At 38.8% G+C, this 25,570-nt stretch overlaps 1 protein-coding gene across 2 annotated transcripts in view; it reads left to right on the forward strand.

Annotated features, from left to right (window-relative positions):
* ACSS3 (acyl-CoA synthetase short chain family member 3) overlaps positions 1-25,570 on the forward strand; it is a 160,888-nt gene that overhangs the window by 116,682 nt on the left and 18,636 nt on the right. For both annotated transcript variants that reach the window (XM_059186442.1, XM_059186443.1), the window contains exons 10-13: positions 8,135-8,230; positions 11,181-11,244; positions 22,365-22,446; positions 24,626-24,748. In XM_059186442.1, coding sequence (XP_059042425.1) covers positions 8,135-8,230; positions 11,181-11,244; positions 22,365-22,446; positions 24,626-24,748 — 365 coding nt within the window. The remainder of the gene's footprint in view (positions 1-8,134; positions 8,231-11,180; positions 11,245-22,364; positions 22,447-24,625; positions 24,749-25,570) is intronic.

Here is a 25,570-nt window from a genome sequence, read left to right on the forward strand (position 1 = left end):
TTTAAGATTTTATTTATCAGAGAGAGAGAGAAAGAGAGCATGCATACAGAGTGCAGAGGTGGAGAGAGAGGCAGGCTACCTGCCAAGCAAGGAGCCTGAGGTGGGACTCGTTTCCAGGACCCTGGAACCATGACCTAAGCCGAAGGCAATGGCCTAACTGACTGAGCCACCCAGGCGTCCCAAGATTTTTCTTTTTTTTTTTTATTTGAGAGAGAATGAGAGAGAGAGAGAGCATGAGAAGAGGGAGGGTCAGAGGGAGAAGCAAACTCCTGCTGAGCAGGGAGCCCAATGTAGGTCTCAGTTCCAGGGACTCCAGGATCATGACCTGAGCCGAAGGCAGTCACTTAACCAACTGAGCCACCCAGTGGCCCCTGCCTAACTATTTCTGAAGCACTCTAGGAATAAACTTACCTCAGGACCTTTGCACTTGTGGTTCCTTTCTCATAAATTCTTTGTCCTTAGATGTCACGTGACACAGGTCCTCACTTATTTCAGGTCTTTACTGAAATGTTGCCTTCTCGGGGAGGTCTTTCTGGCCACCCCAAAATTACAGTTCTTTCCCATCACATCTCATACCCTGTCTGTGCTTTTTAAAATTTTCTTGGTGCTCATCACTCTTTAACATGCCATATGGTTTATTTATGTCTTTCATCATTTGTCTCTCCATCTAGAATGTAAACTCCTTGACCATAGGAATTGTCACTTTTGTTTACTCTTTTATCCCCAGTTCTAATGACAGCCTAGCACGCAAAAGCTGCTCAATAAATATTCGATAGTAAGAGATATGCCCCACCATACCACCATTTGCGAATATGAGAGACCGGGTTCACTCTCTGCCGCAAGGATTTTTCTTGCTCTGAGACACAGTCTGGGTGATTTCTCTTCAGCTCTCTGTGTTCTCCCTAAGAACCTTACAAGTGGTGCACTTATCTATTTCATTCTTCTCCTTGTCTGTAAGAACTATGCAAACTGGGGCAAATGGCTTAAATTTTCTAGGTTAGTCCTTCGCATTTTGCATTTGAAAAAGAATGTTGCCTTTTCTCCCTATTTCCTTATGTAGTTGGATTAAATGCAATAATAAAAACAAAAAGCACTTTTCATAGTACACAGCATAATTCCTATTTGAAAAAAAAAAGTATATTCGTTTCCATTCCTTTTCTTCCTTTAGCGTTAGAAGTTTTAAGGAAAATTCCTTTCAGTAACAGTTCACTAATGCAGTAAGGTAGAGAGGCAGTAAGTGAAGTGTCTGCGTTAGCCGTTAATGCAGTATGACTATAAATGTACCAAAATAACGTAGTCTTCACAAGCTTCAGTTCTTGCCATCTTCTTCCTGGGTGTCTCTTTCTAAGATTAGGTATCTTTGGAAAGATTTCTCCAAATGAAGCATCCAATTCTGTTCTTCAAAGAGAACATTCTGGTTGGCAGCTATTTCCCGGTCACAGTGTGGCATCCGGATTTCCTGTCTCCCTAGATAACTGTTAGCCGGTTAATTATAGCCTGGACAGTGTGAAGCAGATGATTTTAGAACATCTTTGCAGTGGGGTTTTGGGAGTCCTTAGAAGTTTGGTTCAGGCCGGCAGGATGCCCGAGGGCTTGCCCTAGCCAGAAGCCTATTTTGCACACGGACCAGCCTGAGAGCCAGGGTGGGTGCAGTCCATGTGTGTGAATGTGTGAGCACACGGGTGTGCACCTGCCATGCAGGTGGGTCGATACATTCTTTAGGCCTCAGGATGCTCAGAGATAGAGAGAGAGAAAACCAGCATTCCTGTAACAACCATGATGGTCGTTCTCACCCCCACTCCTGTCCTAACTATGGCTCCCTGTGTGGAGCCGAGGAACTGGCATTTTGGATCTTCTACACATCACTACCAAAAGCTGGTTTTCCAGACCCGCAAATGAATCTAACTAAAGTCAGCAAGAGACTCGAATGACTTATGTCATCTACTTTAAGAACCTGAATGGATAATCCTTTACATTGCCCTTAAAATTCTAAGTAATCATACAGAAAAATGTTCTGTTCATACATCTTACAATCATTAACTAGATCAAAACAGCTAAAGGTTCAAAAATTATAAGTACGGAGTCACTACACAGAGATGCTTACGAATCAGGCAAGTGTGTGCGACATCAGCCCACTGGGGCAGGACAAACCGACAGCACATCACTGACTGATTCTTATGTCTTTGTTTAAGACGAGGTTCTTGTCTCACTTCCTCTTCCCATATCTCCTTTCTCCCAACGTCGAGGAAGAAGGCCCGAGGGCCAGCATCCTTCCTGAGAATCCACCAGGTGCAAGATGCAGCAGAGTGCCCGTCAGAGTTTTGTTGTGGTGGTTTCATGTTTGTTTCTCCTTCAGATAGCAGGTCCTGAGCCACCGGAAGGTTCACTTGTAGATTCTAAGGCCTTCTGTGGACACGTTGCTCAGAGGCTTTGCAGTGTTAAGAAATGTAGAGATTTGGAAAGAACCCAAATACATGGAGACTAAACAGTATCCTTCTAAAGAATGAATGGGTCAACCGGGAAATTAAAGAAGAATTGAAAAAAATCATGGAAACAAATGATAATGAAAATACAACGGTTCAAAATCTGTGGGACACAACAAAGGCAGTCCTGAGAGGAAAATATATAGCGGTACAAGCCTTTCTCAAGAAACAAGAAAGGTCTCAGGTACACAACCTAACCCTACACCTAAAGGAGCTGGAGAAAGAACAAGAAAGAAACCCTAAGCCCAGCAGGAGAAGAGAAATCATAAAGATCAGAGCAGAAATCAATGAAATAGAAACCAAAAAAACAATAGAACAAATCAACGAAACTAGGAGCTGGTTCTTTGAAAGAATTAATAAAATTGATAAACCCCTGGCCCGACTTATCAAAAAGAAAGAGAAAGGACCCAAATAAATAAAATCATGAATGAAAGAGGAGAGATCACAACTAACACCAAAGAAATACAAACTATTATAAGAACATACTATGAGCAACTCTACGGCAATAAATTTGACAATCTGGAAGAAATGGATGCATTCCTAGAAACATATAAACTACCACAACTGAACCAGGAAGAAATAGAAAGCCTGAACAGACACATAACCAGTAAGGAGATTGAAACAGTCATTAAAAATCTCCAAACAAACAAAAGCCCAGGGCCAGATGGCTTCCCGGGGGAATTCTACCAAACATTTAAAGAAGAACTAATTCCTATTCTCCTGAAACTGTTCCAAAAAATAGAAATGGAAGGAAAACTTCCAAACTCATTTTATGAGGCCAGCATCACCTTGATCCCAAAACCAGACAAGGATCCCACCAAAAAAGAGAGCTACAGACCGATATCCTTGATGAATACAGATGCGAAAATACTCAACAAAATACTAGCCAATAGGATTCAACAGTACATTAAAAAGATTATTCACCACGACCAAGTGGGATTTATTCCAGGGCTGCAAGGTTGGTTCAACATCCGCAAATCAGTCAATGTGATACAACACATCGATAAAAGAAAGAACAAGAACCATATGATACTCTCAATAGATGTTGAAAAAGCATTTGACAAAGTACAACATCCCTTCCTGATCAAAACTCTTCAAAGTGTAAGGATAGAGGGCACATACCTCAATATCATCAAAGCCATCTATGAAAAACCCACCGCAAATATCATTCTCAATGGAGAAAAACTGAAAGCTTTTCCGCTAAGGTCAGGAACACGGCAGGGATGTCCATTATCACCACTGCTATTCAACATCGTACTAGAGGTCCTAGCCTCAGCAATCAGACAACAAAAGGAAATTAAAGGCATCCAAATCGGCAAAGAAGAAGTCAAATTATCACTCTTCGCAGATGATATGATACTATATGTGGAAAACCCAAAAGACTCCACTCCAAAACTGCTAGAACTTATACAGGAATTCAGTAAAGTGTCAGGATATAAAATCAATGCACAGAAATCAGTTGCATTTCTCTACACCAACAGCAAGACAGAAGAAAGAGATATTAAGGAGTCAATCCCATTTACAATTGCATCCAAAACCATAAGATACCTAGGAATAAGCCTAACCAAAGAGACACAGAATCTATACTCAGAAAACTATAAAGTACTCATGAAAGAAATTGAGGAAGACACAAAGAAATGGAAAAATGTTCCATGCTCCTGGATTGGAAGAATAAATATTGTGAAAATGTCTATGCTACCTAAAGCAATCTACACATTTAATGCAATTCCTATCAAAGTACCATCTATCTTTTTCAAAGAAATGGAACAAATAATGCTAAAATTTATATGGAACCAGAAAAGACCTCGAATAGCCAAAGGGATATTGAAAAAGAAAGCCAACGTTGGTGGCATCACAATTCCGGACTTCAAGCTCTATTACAAAGCTGTCATCATCAAGACAGCATGGTACTGGCACAAAAACAGACACATAGATCAATGGAACAGAATAGAGAGCCCAGAAATAGACCCTCAACTCTATGGTCAACTAATCTTCGACAAAGCAGGAAAGAATGTCCAATGGAAAAAAGACAGCCTTTTCAATAAATGGTGCTGGGAAAATTGGACAGCCACATGCAGAAAAATGAAATTGGACCATTTCCTTACACCACACACGAAAATAGACTCAAAATGGATGAAGGACCTCAATGTACGAAAGGAATCCATCAAAATCCTTGAGGAGAACACGGGCAGCAACCTCTTCGACCTCTGCCGCAGCAACATCTTCCTAGGAACAACGCAAAAGGCAAGGGAAGCAAGGGAAAAAATGAACTACTGGGATTTCATCAAGATCAAAAGCTTTTGCACAGCAAAGGAAACAGTTAACAAAATCAAAAGACAACTGACAGAATGGGAGAAGATATTTGCAAACGACATATCAGATAAAGGACTAGTGTCCAGAATCTATAAAGAACTTAGCAAACTCAACACCCAACGAACAAATAATCCAATCAAGAAATGGGCAGAGGACATGAACAGACATTTCTGCAAAGAAGACATCCAGATGGCCAACAGACACATGAAAAAGTGCTCCATATCACTCGGCATCAGGGAAATACAAATCAAAACCACAATGCGATATCACCTCACACCAGTCAGAATGGCTAAAATCAACAAGTCAGGAAATGACAGATGCTGGCGAGGATGCGGAGAAAGGGGAACCCTCCTACACTGTTGGTGGGAATGCAAGCTGGTGCAGCCACTCTGGAAAACAGCATGGAGGTTCCTCAAAATGTTGAAAATAGAACTGCCCTATGACCCAGCAATTGCACTATTGGGTATTTACCCTAAAGATACAAATGTTGTGATCCAAAGGGGCACGTGCACCCGAATGTTTATAGCAGCAATGTCCACAATAGCCAAACTATGGAAAGAACCTAGATGTCCATCAACAGATGAATGGATCAAGAAGATGTGGTATATATACACAATGGAATACTATGCAGCCATCAAAAGAAATGAAATCTTGCCATTTGCAACAACATGGATGGAACTAGAGCATATCATGCTTAGCGAAATAAGTCAAGCAGAGAAAGACAACTATCATATGATCTCCCTGATATGAGGAAGTGGTGATGCAACATGGAGGCTTAAGTGGGTAGAAGAAGAATAAATGAAACAAGATGGGATTGGGAGGGAGACAAACCATAAGTGACTCTTAATCTCACAAAACAAACTGAGGGTTGCCGGGGGGAGGGGGTTTGGGAGAAGGGGGTGGGATTATGGACATTGGGGAGGGTATGTGATTTGGTGAGTGCTGTGAAGTGTGTAAACCTGGTGATTCACAGACCTGTACCCCTGGGGATAAAAATATATGTTTATAAAAAATAAAAAATTAAAAAAAAAAAAAGAAATGTAGAGATTTGAACTTGGAATGACTGAACGCCTCTGGGGTAAACCAACCACAATCAGACACACTTTGAACATAGAAGATACTTCAGCAGCTGCTTCTCTGCCTGGGCTTTGAGGGGGAACAGAAGCGTCCTAAGGGGGACATCTCCCTTCGTCCTGTGTCCTAGTGGCTCCTGGTGCTGGTGTCACCTTGCTCTGTCTGCACACCTTCCTTTAAGCTCTGCACGCTCACTCTCATTCGACAGGAGTCGGCTCCCTTGACCGCTACCACACCGCTTTTGTCTCTCTGTCAGTTTGGAGGACAGCTCAGGTCACTCCGGAGACATTTTTAAAAAGGTGAAGGGAAAAATGTTGCTAACCTTTGCAAATGGGGGTGTGGTTAATTCCCTGCTTTGTTTATGCTGTAGGGAGGAAAGGCAGGGGTACTGCCTGACTGCTGGAATGCGATTTTGTGTATCACCTGTCCATTTTCTTTGTCATGGCATGAACACATTTGAAACACTTGTCATTTGAAAGTTCTTTGTTTAACATCAGAAATGTCTGCTCTGGTGACTTGCTGCTTCTCCTCAGCGGTGACCATATGGCTTAGCACCTTAAGCACTGGACTGTGACTTGGGAACTGTGTTTTAATGTTCCAGAGTCCATCTTCCGTTATTGAAGCGAGCTGAGCCACCATTCATAACATGTGAATAATAAACCAAGCTACTCTGGAAAGTAAAGAACAGTAATAAATTCTTCCTACCATTCTGAAGCGATGTAAATGTGTGATAAATTATGGTAGAAGCCATAGTGGAAAGAATACATTCTGAGTCCTTAGGAAGATAGATGTTTTTTAATATTTTGGATTGCTTTGGATCTAATTGGTTTGGCAGTTGATCCCTTGGGTATATGTGCTGTCTCTGTGTGTATTAAGCCACTAGTTCCGCAACTTTTCACAGTCAATACATCTCATCCTGCTCCTGTATACACGCACATCTCCTATTTAAAAGACCGTGTTTTTTTTTTTTTTTTTTTTAAAGATTTATTTATTTATTTATTTGACAGAGAGAGATCACAGGTAGGTAGAGAGACTGGCAGAGAGAGAGAGAGAGAGAGCGGGAAGCAGGCTTCCTGCTGAGCAGAGAGCCCGATGTGGGACTCGATCCCAGGACCCTGAGATCATGACCTGAGCCGAAGGCAGCGGCTTAACCCACTGAGCCACCCAGGCGCCCCAAAAGACCGTGTTAACCCCAAACTTGAGTTCACCAATAATAACAGATGCATTTGTGCATAAAAATAATCACTTTTATGGATTTATGAATTTATGGCTATCATATAATTGCTGCTATTATTTTGACTATTAGCAACTCGAGACAGAAAACAGATTTGTCATTTTGTTCATCCGTGCAGATTAATTGTGGCAGTCTCTGGTCTTGATGAAATAATCAGCACAGCTTAAAGGTCCTCCTTTCCCTCCTTCCTTCTTGCCTTTCTCCCTGCCGGCTTACCCAACTGCCTGCCTTCTAGAAGCCCAGGGACAGCAGTTTGAGAGCAGTTTAATAAAGCAATGTTAAGTTCAGCTTTAGATGCAAGCTCTCAGGGCAGCTGGAGTTCTTTAAAAATGAGAGAAGATATGGTTCATCTATTCCCCCATAATCTTTGGGTTACTTATTCCAGAGATTAACAAATATCTTGCACGTAGCTTTTATTTACCATGATAAAAACTTTTAGGTGAATTAAGAGAGAGCATCGTTTCTAGAGATCTTTGAGTTCTTGGTATATGTTTTATTTTTTTAAAGATTTTATTTATTTATTTGACAGACAGAGATCACAAGTAAGCAGAGAGGCAGACAGAGAGAGAGGAAGAGAAGCAGGCTCCCCGACGAGCAGAGAGCCCAAAGATGTAGGGCTCGATCCCAGGACCCTGGGATCATGACCTGAGCTGAAGGCAGAGGCTTTAACCCACTGAGCCACCCAGGCGTCCCATGGCATGTGTTTTAAAATTCTCACAGCCACATAATTCTGCATTCTTCATGTGCATCGATTCATAACCAAGAACGTCAGAGAGACCTTTTTTTCAGAAGAAGCATTACTCTATACATTGTTCTCAATTCGTGTCCTTAAGTTTTAAAACTCTTTATCTGGTATCGATTACTGGATCTTTTTTTTTTCATTTTTAAATAATGCATTTCCTCCCTTCATCTATTCCTCGTGCAGAAAAATTCTGTGGCAAACTGGGGGATTTGGGGCAGGGCATACACTGAAGAAACATCATGATCTCAAATTTAAATGTTAAATGATAAATAATATTTATTTCTCCAGAGACTGGATCCCCAATTACAGCATCATGCATTGGATTAGGTAATTCCAAAACACCTCCTCCAGGACAAGCAGGAAAAAGTGTTCCAGGATACAATGGTAAGAAATGACCCTGATTATTTGCAATAAATTTGGTTATTTTTCCATGTCTAATGCGAATCAAATTGCACAGTAAGTGCTTAAAAGTATTTGATTGAATGAACACTATAAATAAATGCATTAATTCTGTTATTAATCCATTGGTTCAAAAATAAGATTGTTGACTTCCAAGGACATGTTCTCAATGACTGTCATAACCAAAAAAACAGTATTTATAAGGCACTTTAAGGATATGGCTATAAATTAATATGTATGGAATACTTGCTTGGTGCAGACTACTTTGCATACATCATTTCATTTAATGATGAATTATAGTTAATTCAGAGGTATCATTACCATCGTAAAGATGTGTTCACTGGTGCCAGGAGAGGCTGAATCACTTTCCTGAGGTAATATGGCTGATGAGGTCCTCTAGACAATGCACACCATTGTGTTTTATTTTATTTGTTTCTTTGCATGTTTTTGCTACAAAAGTTGTAGTGTTTCCCATTACATATGTTACCTTTTAATTTAGGAGTGATGATAAGTCTTCTGAGCCTTGCTGTCTAAAGATAAATATAAAAAGTAAGGATTCTAAATAGAAAAATCGCTTCATCCATGCTGCTGGTATGTGACGAGAAGATATAATATATTTTAAATATTTGTTTTTAGGGTGCCTGGGTGGCTCAGTGGGTTAAGCCGCTGCCTTCGGCTCAGGTCATGATCTCAGGGTCCTGGGATCGAGTCCCGCATCGGGCTCTCTGCTCAGCAGGGAGCCTGCTTCCTCCTCTCTCTCTCTCTGCCTGCCTCTCTGCCTACTTGTGATCTCCGTCTGTCAAATAAATAAATAAAATCTTTAAAAAAAATAAATAAATAAATAAATAAATAAATAAATATTTGTTTTTAGATTGTTGGTAGTAGCTTTGATAGTTCAGTAATTTCCCTTGGGCTCTACTTGCTAGTTGCATAACTTATACAAGTCACCTAACTTTTCAGAAATTCAATTTTCTTATTTCTAAATGGAAACAATAATTCCACATGCTTCCTGGGGTCATGATGTAACACGAGGGAGCATTACACAAGCACTTGCCAGTCAACAGACTGAACTAAGTCTTAGCTCGCCGTGTGCTGCTATTTCAGAGAAGCCAGACAGACTGACCTGATTTAAACTTACACGTTCCCTTCACAGACAAGGAATACAAAGAACAGGAGTTATTTTATATGTATAAGGTCACACAATTTAGCTTAATAGATGTATGAGGAAAACCCATCTTTGGGAGACAGAATACAGTTCCTACATAGTTTCTATTTGCTTGTAAATTATAAAATATAGAGACTTATTCTTTGCCTCTCTGACATAAAAATATTTTATTTTCTTTCTAGTATAATGATTAGTTAAAGAAATGTGGATCATTTGACTTAGCCTAATGCAGATGTATTTATAAAAAGAAAATTTAGATTTTTTTTTTTTTTAGGGCAGAAATAGATTTTCTGTGAAGTCAATGACTTTTCCAGGCATGGGAAGGTGAACCTAGCTTTAGTGAAATCCTCACTTTGAACGGTTCTATCATCCCTGCTCCTTTTATCAGAAAAATTGCTTTGTGTTGAGCCATTTTTAGGGGCTGATGTTTGTGGGAGATGTTAAATACATTTCCCTTTCAGTATTTTTATATCCAGCTTTAAGAAAGAGTTAAGCTTTGATGCCTCATGAAATTTCAGTACAGAAACTTCTTGTCTGAAAGCCATTGGCTTACTGATCACATAGGTTAAATGTTAGAACTGAGGTATCTATACCCAAGGAGGTAGTGGTTTTATGACTTAGGATTTTTATGTTTTGTGATTAGAGATTCAGAAGCATAATGTAGTATTCAGTATTATAATGAAAAAAGTGGTATCCACTTGGGAAAGGAAAGATAACCATTTTTTGTGTGTGAAAAATACTCAATGTAACCTAAGTGTCGCATGCATTGAGTACCTTACACAAGCTTGTCACTTTTTTCTTCAAGTAATTCTTAAAACAACACTCAGAAAAGAATCACTCTTACTTTTTATACAGAGAAATCAAAGGCGTAATACGTTTACAGGGCCACAGAGAAAATTGGTCACTGTACTGGGATTTGGGGAAACATAGTGAGGCATGACTTCTACCCTTAATGACCTCCCAATCTTGTGAGAGGAATATTTATGCCACTACTTATGGTCAGAATAGAACCTTAAAACAAAGTGCTCTGGAAACACAAAGAAGGGAATGATTAACTTTTTCTGGGGACAAAATCCTCCTTTTCTCATAGCTTCACTCAGTAGAATAACCTGGATAAATGAAGCCACACAAAGGATCAATTAGAGCTTAAAACACGATGATATATCCTCATTCCCAGGTTGCATTAGGGGTTACAGAATGTGGATTCAAGCTTTGGCCTCCTAAAATCTTTCAGGATTGTCAGGGTGCTGCAGAAAGCACCGGGATAATATTTGGGAATTAAATGGATCTTGAAGGCTCAGAAGTGGATAGTAAGCTTTAAATCAGAGAAAGATGTTTCCCAGGCTTTTAAATACTTTTTATTTTTAGTGCTTGAAATATTTTTTTTGTAATGTTAGAACTTGATTTGTTTCCCTTAATTTTTGAAAAGATGCATATATTTTTGATGTTTTTTGGTAGAATAAAAGTCCATGTTAAAGTGGGTATAAACATGGATTATGAAATTAAGAGCATGTTTGAAATGCACTGTCTTTACTTAAGGGAGGTTCTGAGGGAAAATTCATGATCTTGTTAAGAATCAAAGCATGGGCTCTTTTAATTTTTTGTGAGACATGTTAGCATAGTTGTATGTTCATGGTCTCATAGGAATTAAAAGATGTCTGTCAAGTGACAGTTTTTGGGGTTAGAAATAGGAAACATGGAAAAGTTTAAGCTTTAAGGTTATGCATTTTTATTCAAATTTATATTATTTGTTTATATTTTACTTTGCAGTTATGATTTTGGATGACAACATGCAAAAACTGAAGGCTCGATGTTTAGGAAATATTGTGGTAAAGTAAGAAAAAATTTCAATACTATTATATAAGAGAGCATGAATTGATATATAATATTAAGAAAAAATTGGAGTGGTTGTGATGATAGTACCAGGGAGGGGGTTGCAAAAGAAGCTCATGCATTGTTTGAGAATACATAATGCCAACTCCTGTTGTTTAAAGAGGGAAACCCCATTAAGGAGGGCACGCAATCTGATGAGCACTGGGTGTTATACCAGTAATGAATCATTGAACACTGCACCAGAAACTAATGATGCCAACCATATGTTGGCTAATTGAATTTAAATTAAAAAATAAATTAATTAATAAACATGGAAACCCCATAAAGTGGAACAGATTTAGGTATGATTTTTTTTAAACATTTTATTTATTTATTTACAGACAGAGATCACAAGTAGGCAGAGAGGCAGGCGGAGAGAGAGAAGCAGGCTCCCTGCTGAGCAGAGAGCCCGATGTGGGGCTCCATCCCAGGACCCTGAAATCATGACCTGAGCCAAAGGCAGACGCTTTAACCCACTGAGCCACCCAGGTGTGCCTAGATATGACTTTTTTAAAAGATAAATCTTGCATTTTAAATATTTTTTGATGCTATAATGTAACTTAAATACCAGAAATCTAAAGAAGTATATAAAGATTCTATGCTCCCACCCTTTGGCGATACAACATTAATTTTATAGTATATATGACTTTTTCCTTTTGGCATGCATTGTAGATTGTCAAAACAATTCAGTTCATCTTTTTTTTTTTTTTTAAAGATTTTTTCTTTATTTATCTGACAGAGATCACAAGTAGGCAGAGAGGCAGGCAGAGAGAGAGGAGGAAGCAGGCTCCCTGCAGAGCAGAGAGCCCGATGTGGGGCTCGATCCCAGGACCCTGGGATCATGACCTGAGTCAAAGGCAGAGGCTTAACCCACTGAGCCACCCAGGTGCCCCTCAGTTCATCTTTGTATTGCCGTTTTCCCTTAAACTTGTCTCATGAGCATCATTCACTTTAGCTCTGCCCCTAAAAATGTTTATCCCCATTCTAGAGCTCTTAGTCTTTTTTGAATATTTATGATTATAAATAATGACATATTGAACATCTTTTTCTGTGTGCTGTCTTTTCTCCTATAGTACTGAATAATTTCTAAAAGTATCATTACTGAGTCAAATAGCAGCATAATATAAAATCCCTGACTCAGGAAATACCACAATCCCTTGCTAACATTTTTCATCCTTGTTCAATTGTAAGCAAGGTGTCAAAATTTGAAGTCAAAATATTACTGAAGTGGAAGTTGGTTAAATTGGGGGACAAGCAGGCGCCTGGGTGGCTCAGTGGGCTGAAAGCCTCTGCCTTCGGCTCAGGTCTTGATTTCAGGGTCCTGGGATCGAGTCCCGAGTCGGGCTCTCTGCTCAGCAGGGAGCCTGCTTCCTCCTCTCCCTCTGCCTGCCTCTCTGCCTGCTTGTGATCTCTGTCTTTCAAATAAATAAATAAAATTTTTAAAAAAATTGGGGGACAAGCAGGATGTGACATTATAATAATTAATACAGGTTGCTTTAGTGCCCCTGATGAGCAAGACATTGGCATCCTTACTGATGTGGTTTAGTAGTAGAACTTGGCAGAAGGAGCTACTCTAAATAAAGAACATTTTATGTCAGGCCTGAAAAAAGATTTGTTTTCCCATTTATTTAAAAAAATTCTTGGGAAAAAAATAAAAGAATTCTTTGGGCTCCTGGGTGGCTCAGTCGGTTGAGTATCTGACTCTTGGTCTCAGCTCAGGTCTTGAACTCAGGCTTTTGAGTTGAACCCCTGCACAGGGCTCTATGCTGGATGTGGAACTTCCTTTAAAAAATGAAACGAAATGAAAAAGTAAAATGAATTCTTATGACTTGGCATCCTGTCTCAGGTCAGAGACCTAACCTGAGGTATGAAATTGTCTCAGGTTAGGTCTCTGAACTGCAGGATATCAGACATATACCCTCACCTGTCCCGAAACCTAACCCTATACCCAAGCCCTAACCCAAACCTAAACCCTATATCTTAGGAAGTGGGGAAGGAAAATGTGGTGAATTTATACAATAGACTGTTATTCAGCAGTAAAAATGTATGAGATCTTGGCATTTACAACAACAGAGATGGAGCTAGATTTAAAAAAAAACAAAACTATCATTTAAAATTCTGTGAAAATGAATAGAAAAACAGCAACTTAAAAAAGAATATTTTTTCGGGTCAAAATACTATAACCTTACAAAAAGCTAACAGAGCAGATACACTTTATGATACAATTCTCAGATTCTCATGTTATCCCTAAACATGTAAGCACTATATTACTTTTTTCAAGTTTAAATTTTAAGACATATTGTTGGCAAAATGGAAAAATTAAATACTGAATATACCATTTATTTATCTTATTCTGAGCCTCATATGTTAACATAGAACTGGTTGAAATCTGACCTCTTAGGGGGAAAATGGTAGGGATGGGGGGATGGCGTTCTAAGAAATTAGTAATCTGAACAAGATTGTAGGTGGTGGTTTAGCTTACTTAGGGAAGCACATGGCTTTTGAGAGCCTTTAAAAGCACTCTAGCAGCATACTTTTTGTATAATCTGTTAGTGAGTCTATTTCACAAAACAACTCATGTACGATCCCAGGGGGAGTGTTTGATGCCAGCAGTTTTATACCCTTCACGTGTTCTGTCATTCTCATTTTTGGTGGCTTTGCCCTACTTCCATTCAAAAATAATAAAATATAGCAAAAGGCCATATAGACTGTATTTTTTCTTGAAGTCATTAATGTTGCTTCTAGTACTTAAGAGTAACACAGGTATTGCCTCGAAGCCTTCTGTCGTTTAGATCATCACCAATTCAGAATTATTTTCTTCCCTTTGCATTCCTGAACAGGGAATTTCATTGTACTGATCTGGGATTCTGAAATTTCTATGTGAATTATTTGAAGATATCATATGTTATGACATGCGGTGGAGTTTGATTCCTTCCTTAAGTTCCTGGTGAAACTAGATGTTTGAAAATGATATACATATATATATGTATATATATATATATATACATATATATATGTATATATATATATATATATACATATATATATGTATATATATATATATATATATAATTGTATTCAAAAGATAAAGTAGAAAAAAACAGGAAAAAATGTTCCCACCAAGATCTTTCTCTCTCTCTCTCTCTTTCTCTCTTTTTAAGAATAATTCGTGAAATGTTTTTTTAGGAACTTGTTTTTATCTGGGAGAGCAAGGATTTCCTTTTGAAAACCACTTCTCCAGTGGCCTTTTCACCCTAACCCATCAACCTCAAAATTATTTGTACATCTCGGGACGCCTGGGTGGCTCAGTGGGTTAAGCTGCTGCCTTCAGCTCAGGTCATGATCCCAGCGTCCTGGGATCGAGTCCCACATCGGGCTCCTTGCTTGGCAGGGAGCCTGCTTCTCCCTCTGCCTCTGCCTGCCACTCTGTCTGCCTATGATTGCTCTCGCTTCTCTCTCTATGACAAATAAATAAATAAAATCTTTAAAAAAAATTATTTGTACATCTCAGTGGCTGCCTGTAGCATACGTAGGACGTTTTCACATTTAACATCAATAAGACTTGTTTCTCTTAGTCCATAGCTGTTCTCTGTGCCTTGAGGGGATACACCGTTCATCCAGAATGTGAAATAGTCAATGAATGCTTTTTAAGAGCTCATAATAAATATATGTTTAATTGAATTAAGGGGAAGAAAAAAGCACAGCTTTTTGACTTAATAAAGATTGTTCCGGTTTTTTAAAAAATAGTGTGTAATTTGAGAGAGAATATTTTTTTTCAGGCAGACCACATGCGATCTGACAGCAGGCTTCATTCCCGATATTGGCTACATGGGCACCCAAAAAACCTTGGTGGACTGTAAGAGGGATTATGCCTGGTGGCAGGGTCCACAAAACATCTGAGATTCTGAATTTTAAGAAACGTATTGACCCTCAAGTTTGAAAAACTTACAACAAAAGTTAACACATATTTAATTAAATACATTTGAAATTGAACATTGTAGCAACTTCGGGGTCAGTTTAGTCTTCATAAATTTTTCATCTCATGTGCAAACAGTGTTTAGGTCTTTTCCCACTCTGCACAATTTCTGAATATATACAGTAACTGCTGAGAATAGCCAAACGTAAGCTAAAATGTGTGTCTTCTTGCCAAATAATTTTAAAAGCAAAATTACAACTTTTCTTCCAGAAAAAAATTCTTGTTTCTATGGTCTATTGCTATGTTTTATTATTTGTGCACATATATGGGGTGAGACCACCGTAATAAGAATAATTAGTGTCCACGGGGGACTGAAAACTGAGACGGCATCAAAAAATCACGCCTGGGAGTGAGCCCTGGCCAGAGTTAGATGCCGCGTTCAATTATTCATACCCATGCTTTTCTTCATTATTTTGTATGGTGACTAAGAGCAGTTTGGAAGGGCAGCACTCCCAAATGTTGCTTATGTTCACTAATTATACTTGTAGTATAATTACAAAAATATGGGGAAAGACTGTATGGAATATTTGAAATGTGTGGATCTCAAACTATATTATGATAAGTTAATAAAAAATGACTCATTCTTTTGAGCCTAGATTTATTTGCTTTTATAAGTCCTGCTATACCTGCTTCTTTCATTATAAAATCTGCTCTAGATAGGATAAATAACATTGGAAACTATCCTTCTCTAACAGTTTCTTTACAATCTGAATCTATAATCATATTTCCACCCTTTTTGAGATGTTAAGTAAGTGTAATGATTCTTTTTATCATATTAAGACAATTCACCTAAAATGAGAAATAGTGGTATGTGGAAATGTTGAAGAACAGAAAACTCTTGTTCCACTTCTTTTTTTCCACTTCTTTGTTAATGCTTTTTAGAAATCACTCTTTTTCTGTCTTGGGGATCCCTTCACTGGAAGGGAGACATTTAAGTGATTCCTTAAACTACTGTAGACCTTAGGTTGTAATAAACAGGAGTCCCGTAGCTTTCGTACGTTCTCTGCATTCACAGATTTTGCCTTTCTAGTAGAAGAGAAACTACGTGTCTTTGTAGATGTTAGCAAATTTCTTTGATTTTTGAAACCTACCCCAGGCAGTTAATTTAGTGGGAAAGTTATGGTGTCTGAGTTGCTATGAATACAGAATGTTCACGACTTGTGGGAGGTGTCCCTGCAATTGCATCCAGAGCTCTCAAGTGCAGAAGTAAAACAGCCAGTAATTTCCAAGCAACACAGAGCAGGGCGTGAAAGAACATTTTCACTGCAGTTGCCTTCCTCAGTACCACACTGCTCGAGGTTATTAAAGCCATAGGTCTCTGCCTACTGTAACAAGTGGGCAATAGTTGATCAAAACCACTTGTACTGACTAATAAATCTTTTCCACGGTATTCAGGTTTTTTTGAAAAGGAAAAAAAAAAATGAGGCCTCTGTTCTGGGCATGCATTTTCTTGGACCAGATCTAGTTGCTGCTACTGATAGCAGAGCTTGCCCGTCTCCTGCTGTGTGCTCTGGGGGTGGGGAGGAGGCTGTGCCCTGCTGACAGTGGTGGAGTAGGAGGGAGCTATAGGGCAGGGTCCACGTGGCTTCTGCTCTGGTGCCTGCCGGTTTCTCAGCCTCCAGATATTGAACTCCTGTCCCCTAATGGTGTGTGTTATAGCTTCCCTTTATAGTCACTTTGCTGCTGTCTTGGGAGAGGGTCAGGACGGCTCTCTTTTCATCAGTATATCCTTTGTGTAAAACTGAGGATGACACGTGTTCCTTTCTAAATATCAGATGCAAATTTTAGTATGACCTTTTATTAGCCTTATGACATCACTGGGGTGTAGACCGTGGGACAGATATTATCCTCATTTTAGACATGGGTATATCTAAACATCTTTCACAGTGAGTGACACTGCTAGAATTCACATTTATAACCTGGTCTTTTGTCCAGAGAGAAAGAAGTTACGGTCTAATCAGTCTCTTTGTGGGGAGATAAAAAGTAGCTTCATATGAAAATCTCAAGTGAAGCCTCAGACTCCATAGGAAATGCTGGGAGGGAAAGTTGGGATCTAATCCCAGAATTCTCTAGGCAACAGGAGTTATATCTTCAGTTTACTTCTGTTATTGTGGGGATTCCTAATGGAACAGTAAATACAGACCATCCTATATTATCTGGGAAGGGAGACCTAAGAGTTTTACACTCCAGAGTGATCTTGAATGTCAGCGTTCTACATCGATGGGCATTCCCTTCCTTTCTTATGTATTTAAGGATTTCTCAGCACTCCCATGCTTCCCCATCAGTGTGTGCTCAGGTGTATGTGCGAAGTTCCCTTTCACTCTGCTTGAAAGTGTTGGGAGGGGGGAGGGGGGTTGGGAGAGGGGGGTGGGGTTATGGACATTGGGGAGGGTATGTGCTATGGTGAGTGCTGTGAAGTGTATAAACCTGGTGATTCACAGACCTGTACCCCTGGGGATAAAAATATATTGTATGTTTATTAAAAAAAATTTAAAAAAAAAGGAAAGAAAGAAAGAGTTGGGAAAGGTATCATCACAGAGTAGTAGCATTTTATCTTGGCTTTGAAGGAGGAATGCAGAGACTAACCAGCCTGTGTCTCAGTATTTTCAAATCTTCCCCTCCTTCTGTCAGTCTACCGTATCTTTATGTTTTTGTAACTACGGAAAACAGTTTTCTTTTTCTGTAACTTCAGAAGAAGAGCACCATGGCATCCATTATTCCAGAAGGAATAGGGTAGTCATTAGGCTATTCAACAAGAAAAATGTTAATTTGGAATTCTTTTAAAAAAAATCTACTCTAGGTCTTATATACATAACTTTTTTCTGGAGCTTGTTGCTTCTCTTCTCTGTTCCTGCTTTTCTTTTGGACCATTATATGGCATCTTTCAAGGATCTTTTTTTAGACGCCCTTTCTAATATTGAAATTGCAACATCTGAATTTTTAAAATATATTGTGCTTTATTAGTGAAGAACAGATCGTATTTCTCATTTTATCCTGCTAATTACTGATTGCAATCTCTTATCTTGCTCTCCGGCCTGTTCCTCAATGAGATTTGGGGATATTGAAGCAGTTTTCTGGAACATTTCACAAATGATCGGGAGGCACATATGCCGTTTCCGGCAGATCCACACCTTGGCTTTTAGGTGTGGGCTTAGATTCAGGGATAACACTTTCCCTTCCAAGAGCTCCTGCTGGTACAGAGTCTAAGGAGCTGCCATCAAACTTGCCTGACAAACATCTTTACATTATTGCACTAACTTAATGGAATAGACATCATTCGTGATGTCTTTCTCTGCATCTGTATCATAAAAATACTAAGTATCTTATAATACACATTATGCCAGGCCCTTCATGTGTCTGAGACCGGAATTTATATCTTTATATCATCAATGTCTAATGTGGTGACTGAGGAATATTAAGCATCCAACAAATATTGATTGAATGGAGAAAATAAATACACGAGTTAATGCACATATGCATACATGAATGAATGAATAAAACATAATTCCTCTGGTGTTTTCTTCTCTAACTTCATAGTCTCTTCACTGGCTACTTCTAGTCACATCTTTCCCATCTTAAATCGGCCTGCTTCTTTGCCTTAAACCAATAATAACGTATCTTTCCTTCCAGTCACCCACAAACTTTAAAAAAAGTGTGGTCTAACTTCCTGTCTCCACTTAATTACTTCCTGTTTACTTTTTAATCACTCCTGTTATTGTCTGGTCCACAGACAATCCTGAGAACACTCAATATATCTTCATCAGTAAGTCCCCTGACCTCTCACGAATCACTCTCAAACAAAATCTGTGTTTCTATGACCTTGTTGAATATTCAGTCATTATTAAAATTCTACTGTAGTGGCTCCTAAAATATTGTTTTTTCCTAGTTCCCATACATCTGATTTTCTTTTTTTTTTTTTTTTCAATCATCTTATTTCTTTGGTCCTTAAAGAAGAATAACATTGGGCCTTGATTTATTCCTTCCATTTTATGCACTGTCTCTGTATCATATCCTTGTTATGTTTTTAATTCTCAAGGTCTATAGGTATATACAAATTTATGCAGGAGTGAGAAATTGTATAAAAATCCCTACTGTCCCTGTTGTTCAAAAAATTTAAGTGTTTAAAATGGGCAACAGCTGAAAAAGCCTATGTGCTAAAAGTTTGTTAATGTGTTCCCTTGGAGGATGGCTACATACAATTTAATTGTCTAAGTTTTAATCAATTATAAGAATATAATCTATCTGTTAGTAATTGTTGGTATCATAGTTCTCTCAGGAAGTAAGAGAAAACCTAAATTATCAAGGCATCTTCTTTTTAAGGACAGAGGTTGCAGATGTAACCAACTTCTGGAAAGTGTAAAATATTCCTTTTCTCTCTAATAACACTCACCAGAAAATGCTACACTCTCCATCCATGTGCACAGGTGCATACTAGGCCACCAGGAAACTCAGATTGCCTACAGTACCCAAAGTACTAATTCTCTAGGATTATAAGTGCAAATACGTAGGAGTCTCTACTGGGAGGAGGCAATGTGGGAGGTTGCTGGTGATCAAAATTTGTATGTGGGGTAGATAAAATGAAAGAGAGGCTTATTTAACAGTATGTCCTTCTACATACACAGTTTTTAGTATGGGCAGTGTTAAGTATTTCAGGATTTGGATGGGCATTTCTGTATACCAGCAATCAGATGGGGCTAAGGAACAGGTGCTCCCATTAGACTTGGTGTCCGAGTTCTAATTTGCCTCAGACCCCAGCGCTCTCTGATGTCCCCAAAGTTGCCTGAGTGTCCGTTGCCATTTATTATCACAGTTACTTTTTATTTTTCTTATAGTTTAAAACTATCACCATGAACAACAGAAAGGATTATATATCAGGATGTATTTGGGGGGGAGGAACAACTGAAAATTATTTATTTAATATGTAAGCAGCACCCAGGTCCACCGAGATTTTTGTCAATTCTTTTATGTTACATATAGCCGGCTTCCCTCATTACTATGATCACTTCTGGCCTGGACTGGCTTCGATTTACCATCTACCACCCCTTCCTGCTGCCCTCTTCCCTCTTTATCCTCAGCGTCCTGAAAATACTGCTGCATGGAGTGTATTTTGGTGGCTGTCCTATTCATATTTTATTTCCATGTTTAATAACGAATGATTTATGCTTGTCTATAAAATATTAACAATAAAAACAAACTGACAAAGTGAAATTATATACATAGAGCCTTGAGACTGATGTAGCAAAGTCAGTTACAAGGACACAAAGGGACCATCTTCAGCCTCTGCCTTGACGTGCAGGCTTAGCGATGAACAGCGAGAGTAACAACAGCAGAATCTCTGTCGTTCTCCTTACAAACTGCTTTCCTTTTTTTTTTTAAGATTTTATTTATTTATTTGACAGACAGAGATCATAAGTAGGCAGAGAGGCAGGCGGGGGGCGGGGGGTGAGGCGGGGAGCAGGCTCCCAGCTGAGCAGAGAGCCTGATGCAGGGCTCCATCCCAGGACCCTGAGATCATGGCCTGAGCTGAAGGCAGAGGCTTTAACCCACTGAGCCACCCAGGCCTCCTACAAACTGCTTTCATACGCATTTTATGCAACAACATGAGGCCCAGAAATGCGGATGTTGCATTTGTTCCTCCATTGTAAAATAGTATAAAATGAAACCCTCTCAAGGGGAGGGCCTCCCGGGAGGCTGGCAGGATGGTGGAGCTGGGCCACCGATCCCACCTGTAGCAGCACTTTCTGTCTGACAGAATGTGAGAATACAATTCAGAGCCTCAAAGGTCTAATATTGGGGTAGGGGATGCGTGACATTGCCTCATGTGGCCTGTCTACTTTGTTTCCAGTATTCTCAGCATCAGTTCTGTGAAGTCGTTACCTCACTTTGTATTTTTTATGGCATGAGCCTGGAGAGGGAAGTTTTTTGAAATTCCTTGAGTTTCACAATATCTCAATTTCCCAACGTTAAAGCATCTAAAAGGGTCTTATGTCCAGAAAACAATTTGAGTGGTTATTTTCGTTAGGGGACACCTCCTGCAGGGGACCAGTGTGAGAACTTGTTCATTTACCTGTACAGACAGACAGACAAAGATGGAGCCCTGCCAGGTGTAGAACACCTGTTCCAGATTATGGAGGAAAGCAAAAAATATAAGAGCAAATTGATTGAAAAGAAGGGCACATCCTATCTTATATTTTATTTTATCATTTTTAAACAGCAAATTTATTATTTTTTATTAACATACAATGTATTATTTGTTTTAGGGGTACAGGTCTGTGAATCATCAGTCTTACCCAATTCACAGCACTCACCATAGCACATGCCCTTCCCCGTGTCCATCCCCCAGCCACTCCATCCCTCCCAGCCCCCCTCCCCTCCAGCAACCCTCAGTTTGTCTCCTGAGATTCAGAGTCTCTGATGGTTTGTCTCCCTCTCCGGTTTCATCTTGTTTCATTTTTTTCCTCTCTTTCCCCATGATCCTCTATCTTGTTTCTCAAATTCCTCAAATCAGTGGGCATTATGCTAAGTGAAACAAGTCAATCAGAGAAAGACAATGATCATATGATAGGTTATATTTCATATTCTCCAGTATTTCCATGTGTTCATCCAATGAGAAATCACATACATTGGGATGGTCCTAAAAAGGAAGAATGCAAGAGGGCGTAGAGAGAGAGAATTCCCTGAGGCAGATTGATTGTGAAGATGAGATTGTTTGTGGAATGTTGAATTGGAACATTTCATCACACAGAGATGGGCAGAGGGGGCAGTTGGGAGCTTGGTACTTAAATTTTTTTTTTAATTAAAAAAAAATTATTTGCCTATGGTAGAAGGATATTTGTCCTAAAAAGTAATTTGGTGATGCATTTGTGGTTCCTTTTTGCAGATGTTATGCTTCTTTTGTGCCCTTTCCAGAAACTGTAGTCATCCCTCAATGATACGCATGGCCATCTACTTCAGCCTTAGTCAGACATGATATGTCCAACAGGTTTCAGGGTTGTATTTCAATGTGGGATTGACTTGCAATTATCCATCACACTAGAAATTATTCTACTCAATCTATCTTTATTACCACTTTGATCATAATTCTAACTGCTTTGTTTTTCTATAAGGTTGCCATTACCGCCTGGGGCTTTTTCAGGACTCTGGAAGAATCAGGAGGCATTCAAGCATTTATACTTTGAGAAATTTCCTGTAAGAACTTTATTATACTTTTTTTAAAAACCTTCCAAAGTATTTCTTGCCTGTTAAGTTGAGCACTTAGTCCTGGCATCGTAGATAACAGTACAACTTTTCAAGTTTATCTGGACCAAGTTCCAGATCTCAGAAACAAGAATGCCTAAACCACAATGATTAAAGTAAATCATTTTTATATTTATTTTTTATCAGTCTCTGGGCATAGACATTTCTGTTCTTCTTAGCACATTTTCCTGAAATTTAGCAGCCCTCAATATCAGGAAAGTTTTTATTAAGTTAAAGACTTTTAGGGGACTATCTCTATTCCTCCCTGCATTGAATCCTGCTATAGACTGAGAGCACCTGCTCAGAATTGTACCCTGTCCCTAGAACCCCTTAATCTTCTCTACAGCTGGTTATGTGAGCAAAGTTCATTTGGATTCCCCACAGTTGTATTTTTCCATTCTTTTACCTATTTTTGACATTTGTTCTTAAATGTTCTCCTAGCTTTTTATTTTAAGTTCCCATTTTAAAATACAGACACATGCTAGACATGGTGTTCCTACAGCACAAATTCCAGCCACCTGGATGACAAAAAGTGTTCTACTTTTTGTCTTGTTATTTACCTGTTTCTCCACATCATGGTGATGTGTTTTGTGTTTATAACAATGCTTTACTGATGATACACGTCAGGTCCCGCCATCATATTGCTGCTGTCCTTTGACTTCTATTTCTTTCCAAGAGATTCTTGGTTCTCATTAGGCAGTAGGCGAAAAGAAAAAAAAAATAAGAGAATGGTTAGGATTTCATATAAAAACAAAACCAAAAACAAGTCTCCCTGTTCAGCATTTTATCTTGATTATTTTTGAGTGAAGGACAGGTGACCTAGTCAAGCCGACCAATGACAAGATTTAAAAGAGCTTCCTTTAGAAAGAGATCGTGAAATTAAATGACCTCAGCAGCTGAGGTTAAAGCAGCCCCCGACTGACCGTGGCTGGGAAGATTTGTCAGCAGAGCTGAGCTCTGCCAGTCCAGTCTATCTGCCCGATGGGCCTCTGGTTAAATCATCAGAGTCCTGATGTGATGAATAACACCTGACAATGGCAAAGAAGGTGTGCCTGTGGTTTCAACACGGGCACCTTTATCACTGAAAGCTCCTTCAGAGTCTCCGTTTACAGTTAACCTATGTGGAGTGACTCTGTAAATAGTCTTGCCTTGTTACCCTGACTTCAGACTTCTCATCTAAGGGCTTAATCACCGCTCAAAAAGGTTGAGTAAATTGCCTGGAGTTTAGAAGTGTTGGAGCTCAAAATGGAGCTCATAAAGTCCAGTTCCACGGTCCATGCTCTGTAACTGTACTCCAGGTTTTCTGTCCAACAGAAGTGGCAGTCAGAGTGGCCAGTTACTGAGGGCTTACGGTGTGGGCCAGGGCCTGCTGTCCTTAGATACACCATCTCATCTGTGCTTCGGAGAAGCTTATAGGGTAGAGCCCGCTACCCTGTGTAACAGAGGAGCACCCTGAGTCTAAGAATAAGAGGCTCAAATAGTGACTTATCTGAATTGTTCCTAAAGCCCGTGCTCATTAACGTAACTGTCAAGATAAATGAAAAGCGTTGGAAGTAATATTTTGTTCTACTTCTTATTCTTCTTGATTCTTCATTCTGTTGTGATTTCTGGACCAGTGAAGATGTGCTGCTACTTTGAGTTGATTAAAAATTAAATTTCATCCCTATTATTACATTTCATGGAAGCTCGGGTCTAATCCAAATTCATGTTAATAAACTAGCGCTGTATTTTGTAATTATTTATAGAGAGCTTTAAAAGTTTTAAAAATTAATATAATTAAAGAAGAAATCCATCAAAGAAGTACTTTCTAATACCAAAGTATGTTGGAAATATTGAACTGTTACTTCTCCATTAAAAAAAATTGAGTTCCTAACCTTCACAACTCTAAGTTCAAACATCTAACTTAAATATATATAAGAATGCTTAAATTTATTCCTGGCTATTAGTGGAGCAAAGAGATTCTAGTAAGTTATCAAAATCAAAAGGAGTTTAATTCCATAGCCTAGGAATGAAGAAAAGTTAAATGCATGCCATTAATCCATTTCTATCACATTTTATAGTATACCAAACTTAAATGATTGCATTACCTAGCAATACATGCTAATTAGACATTATTGATTCTTATTTTCAGGGATACTATGACACCATGGATGCTGGTTACATGGACGAAGAAGGCTATTTATATGTTATGTCTCGAGTTGATGATGTGATAAATGTTGCGGGTCACAGGATTTCTGCAGGTGCTATTGAAGAGGTATAGATAAGTATGGATTTTCTGTTCCAGGTGGTATTGAGAACAGAGCTGAAGTCAGTAATTGAGGTTAAGTAGTGTACCTGGAAAATTACCCTTCATTTGATGCAAAGGCTAGGTTATTCTCATATCTGTCTCACCTCACTTCCTCTTGTGTAAATCCTCCTGTTCTCCACACTCCCTGATCTCTGTCTAGGTGGTAGGGAGGAATTTTAAGAAGCTACATTTATGTGTTATTTATAGGAGAGCTTATATACTCTTGCTTCTTGATCCTTGCTACTTGATTGCCTCTAGCTTCTTGATTTTCTCTTGCTTAATAACCTGGTTTGCATACCATCTTTAACTGGTATGAGATTTAAACATTTTACTGTACTCTTAAATCCTAAGAATTTTCTTCCAATGTAAATACATTGTCGCAATGTCTCCAGAAGTTTTTTTTTTTTAATATTATGTATTTAATTTGTATACTTACATAGTGTAAAATCCACTTGATTGTTGTACAATACTATGAGTTTTTATACTTGTATAGATTCTTGGAACCTTCACCACAGGTAGGATACACAAAAATGTCAACACTGCTGAAGAATTCTCTTTTAACATTGACCTTCGTATTCTGACCCTCCCCATCCCTGGTGACTACTGATTTTTCTGTTTCTATGTTTTTGCTTCTCTAGAATGTCATAAAATGGACTTATACAGTTACATAATATTTGGAGACTGGGTTATTTCATTTAGAAAAATACATTCGAGATGTATCCAAGTTTTTGTGTGTATCATGATTTGTTCATATTGCTTTTAGTATTTTCATTTGTAGATGTACTAGCC

Source organism: Mustela lutreola, chromosome 8, assembly GCF_030435805.1.
Source record: "Mustela lutreola isolate mMusLut2 chromosome 8, mMusLut2.pri, whole genome shotgun sequence".
Lineage (NCBI taxonomy): Eukaryota > Metazoa > Chordata > Mammalia > Carnivora > Mustelidae > Mustela > Mustela lutreola.